At 43.1% G+C, this 8202-nt stretch overlaps 1 protein-coding gene across 1 annotated transcript in view; it reads right to left on the bottom strand.

Annotated features, from left to right (window-relative positions):
* Positions 1-8202, bottom strand: part of LOC119411497 (chloride channel protein 2) — a 479672-nt gene that overhangs the window by 48827 nt on the left and 422643 nt on the right. The window contains exons 26-27 of the mRNA XM_037678447.1: positions 4200-4390; positions 2973-3084 (exon numbers count right to left, since the gene is read on the bottom strand). Coding sequence (XP_037534375.1) covers positions 2973-3084; positions 4200-4390 — 303 coding nt within the window. The remainder of the gene's footprint in view (positions 1-2972; positions 3085-4199; positions 4391-8202) is intronic.

Genomic DNA, 8202 nt, shown 5'->3' with positions numbered 1-8202 from the left:
GAAATGCCATGTTTCCGGAGAAGATGTCCCAGAGGGAGTAGATACAGGGAAAACAGAAGAGGGCCAAGTATAGAACCCTGAGGTACTCCACAAGTGAGAGGGGCTACAGAGGACTCCACAGCACCAATGCGCACGCAGAAGTTTCTTTCTGTCAGATAGGATCTGAACCACTGTAGAGCAGGACCCTGAATGCCCACCCAGTTCTCCAGACGAGACAGGAGGATGTGATGGTCTACTGTGTCGAAGGCAGCAGTCAAGTCCAACAACATTAAAACTACACAGTCACCAGAGTCTGCGGCTAAAAGAATGTCGTTGAAGACTTTCAGCAGCGCAGACTCAGTGCTGTGGTGAGTTTTAAAGCCAGATTGAAACTGTTCAAGAAGGTTGTGGTCGTTTAAGTATGATGTTAACTGATTGTAAACAATTTTCTCCAAGATCTTAGATATGAAGGGCAGTTTTGAGATGGGTCTAAAGTTGGACATCACTGTGGGGTCTAGGCTAGGTTTTTTAATCAGTGGTGTCACAACTGCATGTTTAAAGCTCGCTGGTACCTGTCCACATGCCAAGCTGTCATTTATAATTTGGGACACATGAGGAGCCACGGTGTGAAAAACCTCTTTAAAAAGACGAGGTGGGATGGGATCATTTGGGGATCCAGCAGGTTTCATACGACCAGTGATGTCAGTTAAGGAAGACAGGGTGACGAGCTCAAACTGACTGAAGACAGCAGAGCGTGTGACGGAGACGGAGGGGTCGTAAGAAGGAGGGCTTATGAGAGCTCTAATGCTTGAAACCTTATTGATAAAAAAGCTCAGGAAGTTGTCACACATTTCAGTGGAGTTCTCTGGGCTGGCTGATTGTGGGGCGTTAAGAACAGAGGTGATTGTTTTAAAAAGCACACGTGGATTGCTGGAGTTGGAGGAGATGATGTCAGAGAAATATTTGTTTTTTGCAGCTCTAACAGTGGACTGATAGAAGCGCCAGCTGTCCCTCAGAGCTTGGAAAGACACCTGTAGTTTGTCCTTCTTCCACTTCCGCTCTGCTCTCCTGCACTGGCGTCTGGCAGATCGTGTGACCTCATCAGCCCAGGGGTCAGGCTTTGGTCTGGAAGCTCTTGTTTTTAATGGAGCCACAGCATCTAAAACGTTTTGACAGGCTGAGTTAAAATTAGATGAGAGAGCATCGATATCTGAATGAAGACCCACAGGGTCTGTGGGGCTGATGGCAGAACTAAAAGCTGCAGAGAACTGAGAAGCAGTGGAGGAGTTAATGACCCGACGGGGCTGTGCAGGAGCGCGAGGTTTGACTGAGCGACAGACGAGTGGCAAGTCAAACACAACAGGCATGTGGTCTGAAAAGGCAGCATCACAAACTTCCACATTAGAAACATTAAAACCGTGAGCTAACACAAGGTCTAAGGTGTGGCCACATTCTTGTGTTGGATCAGACACAAACTGAAGCAAATTAAAAGAGTCTATCAGCTGTAAAAACTCTTTGACCAACGGTTTATCAGCACAGCACACGGCGATGTTGAAATCTCCGACTATTAAGATCCTGTCATATTTAGGCAAGACTCCAGCCAAAAAATCTGCAAAGTCTGTCAGAAAGTCCTTATTGTATTTTGGAGGTCTGTATAAAACAGCACACAGTACGGGTTGTGAAGATCCGAGCTCAAACAAGTTGAACTCAAAGCTGGAATAACATGTTAAAGGTGTGATTTGTTTACAGAAATAGCTCTTCCTGTAAACAGTCGCTATTCCTCCTCCACGACCCGTCGTCCTTGGAGAGCTGAAGTATGCACAGTTTGGTGGCAGGAGTTCACAAAAAGCACTGGACTCACCGGCAGTTATCCATGTTTCAGTAATGAATAAAAAATCCAGACCACGGGAGGTGAAGAAGTCCTTCAGAATAAAGGTCTTGTTTGTTAAAGATCTAGCATTAACCAGAGCCATGTGAACATGAGATGGAGCCAGGGTGACGTCATCCATCCGAGGAGCTCTGTCCAGCAGCCGCAGGTTGTGGTGGTTCACTCCGCGGACGCGGAGGAGAGGAAAGGAGAGGCCGCGCAGCAGCGGCCCCCCACCCAGGCCAACAGCAGCCGGGGTGTGATCCGACGCAGGAGCCAGATCGGGGAGGTTGTGGTGGTTCACCCCGCGCACGCGGGGGGGGGGGGGGGGGGGGGCATCGCGCAGGTTGTCCCTCACCCAGGCCAACAACAGGAGCCAGAGAAGAGCTGATGAGATCCAGGGAGCGCCATGAGATAAAACAATTAGATGCAGCTCCAAACTCAGAGAGAGCGGATAGGGAGGACGCCAGCTGAGCTTTCAGTCTGACCAGCTGGCCGCTGCGTCTCCCGCGGCGTCTGCGCGCTCTGCGCGCTGGTGGAGCTGGGGCGCGGCACAGGTAGGCCGGCACGTCCGACAGAAATGGAGGGAAAAAAGTTTTCTGGCTGTCATTCACAAACGGAGCCAAGTTGTTAATATCGGGTCGAAGATTAAAAAGCGTTTGGCGATTATACACCAGCAGAGAGTCGACACTAGTTATAAAAGCAAAAAACAACACAAAAACAATCAAAGTATGCAGGGAGAGGCAAGCCGAACACACTGGCGCCGCCATCTTGCGTTGCGAATCATGACAGAAAGCACTTAGAATCTTTAGAATCCTTGAAAGGGCTGCCTGAAGGAAGGTCAAGACAAGTTCGACTTATTTTTGGAAAGGTAAGTTAAGCTCATACTCAGCTTGTATAGAGGCTGAACAACCCAAAACCAGAAAAGTCAACAGATTGGTTACAAGAAATTCAAGAGAAGTGCTTAAAATAAATATCAATAAGACTAGCCACACTAGTTTCCAGACCTGACACAGTGATTTGGAGATATGTTAGGTTTGCATCATTGTATGGGTTTCTTTGTATTTGGTACAATCATTTGTTTTACCCCAAAAAGGAGAGCACAATTACTTCTGACATTTCTTACTGGTAGGTAGTTCAGTGGATTTCTCCATCACTGAGGGTCTTTTCAGGGCAGGTTTAAGGGGCTTCTGGCTAACTGGACGAGATGGACTGAAGGTGGACTCCTCAGTAGAGATCTGTGCACACAAACAGAGATAAGACACAGTAACTCAAACAACATGCTTTTAAAATCTACCATTCTTTGCAACATTTTGCTAATAAAAACAAATGTCCATTCAGCAGAGTGATGAAATGTAGATAATGAGTCCAAGCAGGAAACCGAAAGGAAAAGAACGCAAGGGAAGCAAACAAGAGGTACGCCAACTTTTCATGTTGGCATTTTAAAAAATTGCTTACGTACATTAATGACTTTCAGAAGTGAAATAAAGGCTGGTTAGCTCCACATTAAACAATTTTGAGTCACTATGCATTGTGGAGCAAACAAGACTTGAGACTTCAGGTGTCCTTTAAACATAAAGTTTTTAGACTACTGTGTTCTAAAATTTAGCCCCAAATGATTTTAATCTGCTCTTAGGTACCGGTAGATATTAAAGTACTACAAAACAAGCTGATGTATCATTTTATCATCATTTACAAACACTTAAGAAATAATGTAAATCTGCATTGTGAACAGTTATCTCCCAGTTCCTTGTTCGTTTTACTCAGCTGTTTACTGCAGTGTGGTGAAAGAGAATTGGAGGGTTTGAGAGAAAAGATGATGAAGCATCAATAATTTGAGCAGGAGCAGATTTAAAGATCTTGGTTATCTTGAACTATCTAATAGGTTGTTGTTATAGATGGGTCAATAAAAATTTGGACTCCAAGAATGTTCTTACCAGAGTCTCGTTAAGTGGAACAGAAGAATGTTTGGTGTTTGTTTAGGTTGTATCTTAGTGTATATTTTAGAACCTTATTTACGGTTTCTTTTTATGCTTTATATTTGAGCTATTTTTGGGTGTAACTGGGGCCTCGAGTACATAATTTCGTTCCACCTCATCACGTGATTTGAATGACGATAAACTTGACTTGAACTTGAAAAATATCTCTGATTAAAGTTTTTAGGAGAGGAGAAAAACTCACTAAGCATCCAGTTTGATCAATTTCTTTACTTTTACAAAGTCTATATCCTCTTGATCTTGTAACTATTTACTTACATCTGCTTCTACAAACTGCAAGTTAGCTTTTCTTATTCCTAATTCAGGGGCTTCCTGCATGTTTTTTACACTGGTGTTTCCCAGCAGTGGTTTCTCACCTGGAAGCGGACCTCCTGACTGGCCCGTGTCCGTCCATCATCACTGTCGCTGTTGGACACATCAGACAGGCGTTTCTTCTCAGCAGCAGCTCGCTCCTTGACGTACTGCAGCCGTCTGCTGCGACTGAGCTGCTGGGAGAGCAGGGACTGGAGCTGGGCACGCTCGATAGAGCCCAACAGGATCATCGACTCTGGGGCAGGAGACATTGAATATGGGACATTGAGGAGGAAAGGCAAGGAAAACAAGAAGATAAAAAAGCGTGAACATTGAGCAAAACAAGGAGGTGGGAATGACAGAATAATGAAAAATATATATGTAGAAACTTTTTTAGAGTAAGAAAGAGAGCAGTGTGCAGGGAATTTAAAACGTAGCAACACTGCAGAGTTCAGCTGTGTTGCATAACAAGAACCCAAAATGCAGCAAATAGCTAGTAACCAGTGACAGTGTGCATGTGTGCGTAAGCTTGCCTTCTTTCAGTAACTGCCTTTGTGACAGTACGTGCTGATTAGATATTTGGCTAAATGCCGCAGTTCCTGCAAGACTGCATAATTGAAACGATGTCGAAATACCCAATCTGCACTTTAATGAGGTGTTCAGGCCATTAGTAAGCTGTACCCAGACAGGTTTGTCTGTCAATCAATCACTCCGATAAGCACAACACCAAGGTCAGAGGAATTATGCATTGAATTTATTGGAGGGTACATTTAATCCAACAGCACCGGCAATATTGACCGAAGACATTTCTGACACATGCAACTCCTCTTTGTCAAGGTTGCTTCCAATGACAGCACAGCTGACTGCGACCGGAAGCAAGGCTGACAAGAATGGAGATGTGGGCCAGAAAACAAGCAAAATAAGTTGTTCATTTACAACACATACCAGAGAGGAAACTCATCGAGTGTGCAGTAATAATGAGGATTACTGCTGCAAGTGACACATCCAACACAACTGGGGCGGCTGTGGCCAAGTGGTTAGAGCAGTCTTCCTCCAAGGGGAGAGTTGGGGGTTTGATTCCACCAGCAATCACACGCTGATGTGTCCCTGGGCATGACACTGAACCCCTCATTGCCTCCGATGTGTGTCCCATCGGTGTATGACTGTGATAAAGCTGTATGAATGGGTAAATGAGGCACAGATTGTGTTGTAACAAGAGTTTTGAGTATCTTGACTAGATAGAAAGGTGCTATACAAGTACAGTCCATTTATCATTTACAATGTCATTAGATCAGGTGTGAATATGCTGGTGCACATTTTTAATCAGAGCATAATATCAGTGCAGTTCAAATTAAAGATAACTAAATTTCCTTAAGGAATGTTTGGATTTTTACTGCACTTCTTGGAAAGTAGCAAAATGTCTTCAAGGATAAAAAATAAACAAGTCCATTTGCCTTCTGTTCAAACTGTTAGGTTAAATCAAATGTACTTGATACTGTACTGTGTAAAAGTATCAAGTCATCCCTTGGTTTCTTAAACTGTTTTTCCATGGCACCAGACTGTCTTGCATTCTGTAAAGTGGTCTTCTTCAAAGGTTCTCAAGGTCTGTCAAAGTTTTATTTTTTGGACTTTGATTGGTCTTCCTCTCATTTTCAAACCATTTTCAGTTCAGTACGTCACCGTTTTTGGACGAACGTTTATTTTTACTTAAACTACGTCTGGCAATTTGTTTGCAGCATGTCAGAAAGAAACACTTTTGTTCCCATTTCTTTAGCTGCATTTATTAAAAAAAAAAAAAAAAACAGAACAAAGATAAAGTTTTTAAAAAAAAAAAAATTATAATTTTTTTTTTTTACATCAACAAGGTGACTCAAAAGTTATTAACAGAACTTTACATACAACAGATGATCATCTGAGTAATGATATTTTCTTTGGGTTTTATGTCAGGTCTTATTTAGATATTGTTTGTCTTCTATAAGGTTTTGGATCTGACTGTTCTTTTGTACGTAGCTTGTCCAATATGATGTCTGGGTCAGATAGAAAGACTTTATTGAAAAATGTGTAAAAAGGCAGCCATAAACAAACAGACACACAAAAAAGCAAACAAACAAACCTAGAAAGACCTTCAAACTCCTCTGAGAACTATCAATTAAGACCACTTAAAAATACAATAAAATCCAGTACTTGAAAACAAAGTATAAAAAAAACAACAAAAAAAACCAGGTGTGGTTTAAAACATTTGCACAGTACTTTTGAACTTCAAGCTTAACAAGAGTACTTCATATGGCACATTATACACCAGTCAACAAACCGTTTACACCAACACAGAAATCTATAGTGATGGCATGGTCAAGCAAAGACTTTGTAAAACATTTGACCTTCATTTGTGACTTAGACCTTGGAGCACAAGTTCACAAACATAAACAAAAACAACCCCATCTCTTATTTGATTGTGAAGTTTATTTTTGTAGTTTGCAAAACATTAAAAGGCAGTTTGTGTTGCATGTACAGTATTTTTCTCTGAACACTATCAGGGCTATTTAACTAAACTGCTCCGGGGGTCACAGTAAGTGGAAGCCAAGAGCTCAGGGGCCGGACATCCAGCAGTTATTGTCATTAAGTTTGTTTTATGATTTAAAATCTAGTTTTATTTAAAAATGAACCCATGGGTGGGCCGAACTGAGTTCACCCGTGGGACTGATTTGGCCCCCAGCCATCAATTGAATAGCCTGCTATAGGATATGTGGTGGTGTTTTAATTTTTTCCACACAAAACCGTCTGGGCTGGGTGACAACTTGGACGTAATGTATATAAACAGGTGACGAAAACAAAGTGAGACAATGAAAACCTCTGAATTAGTTACCTCTTACACTTGCCATCTCTCCTGCTACAAAGTGAGAAAACCGTTGAACTATGACCACAACAGTATATTAAAGGAAAATGTAATCAGTTGGGACAAAGTGACAGATCACTTGAGAAGACCACCACTGGAACAGTTAATGGAGGGTGTCAGGCTGTTTAAATTGTCCTGACAAATTATGGTAGACATTTTTTGGTGTGCTGTAAGAACTGATTGCTAAATTGAGTCCCAGAACACTGTGGACAGTTTTATAAAGGTTCAGTGTGTCCACGTGTTATTTTTTAATGACAATTCAGCTGGGTTCTAACAAATTAAACTGATCGACATTATTAAAACAACTTCTGCTTTCACATAAATGGGTTGAAGAATAAGAAATACAATTATCATGGTTTTCTAACTTTCAGGACTTTAAACACTGCAGGACAAAACCATAAAGCCTTCCTGAGCTGTAGGTATCTATGTAGGAATCTCAACTTCTATAGCAGGGGTTCCTAACCCTTCTGACCTCCGGGCCTAGCTTTGGTCTAAAGTAGCTCAAGTCCCATTCAAATATTATCACTGTATCAATCTTGACTTGGTTTGTTTTAATAGCTAAATTATATCCACTTACAATTAACCAAGCAAAGATCTTGTCAAATAAGTGATCCATCCATCCATCCATCCATCCATTTTCTTCCGCTTATCCGGGGTCGGGTCGCGGGGGTAGCAGCCTAAGTAGGGAGGCCCAGACTTCCCTCTCCCCAGCCACTTGGGCCAGCTCTTCCGGGGGAATCCCGAGGCGTTCCCAGGCCAGCTGAGAAACATAGTCCCTCCAGCGTGTCCTGGGTCTTCCTCTGGGCCTCCTTCCGGTGGGACGTGTCTGGAACACCTCACCAGGGAGGCGTCCAGAAGGCATCCTAAACAGATGCCCAAGCCACCTCAACAGGCTCCTCTCGACGTGGAGAAGCAACGGCTCTACTCCGAGTCCCTCCCGGATGATCGAGCTTCTCACCCTGTCTCTAAGGGAGAGCCCAGACACCCTGCGGAGAAAACTCATTTCGGCCGCTTGTATCCGAGATCTCATTCTTTCGGTCACAACCCAAAGCTCGTGACCATAGATGAGGGTGGGAACGTAGATCGATCGGTAAATTGAGAGCTTCGCCTTTTGACTCAGCTCTCTCTTCACCACGACAGACCTGTACAGCGCCCGCTTCACTGCAGACGCTGCA

This window comes from Nematolebias whitei, chromosome 6, assembly GCF_014905685.2.
Source record: "Nematolebias whitei isolate Nwh7 chromosome 6, NemWhi1, whole genome shotgun sequence".
Lineage (NCBI taxonomy): Eukaryota > Metazoa > Chordata > Actinopteri > Cyprinodontiformes > Rivulidae > Nematolebias > Nematolebias whitei.
This window is presented reverse-complemented; position numbering and strand designations above follow the sequence as displayed.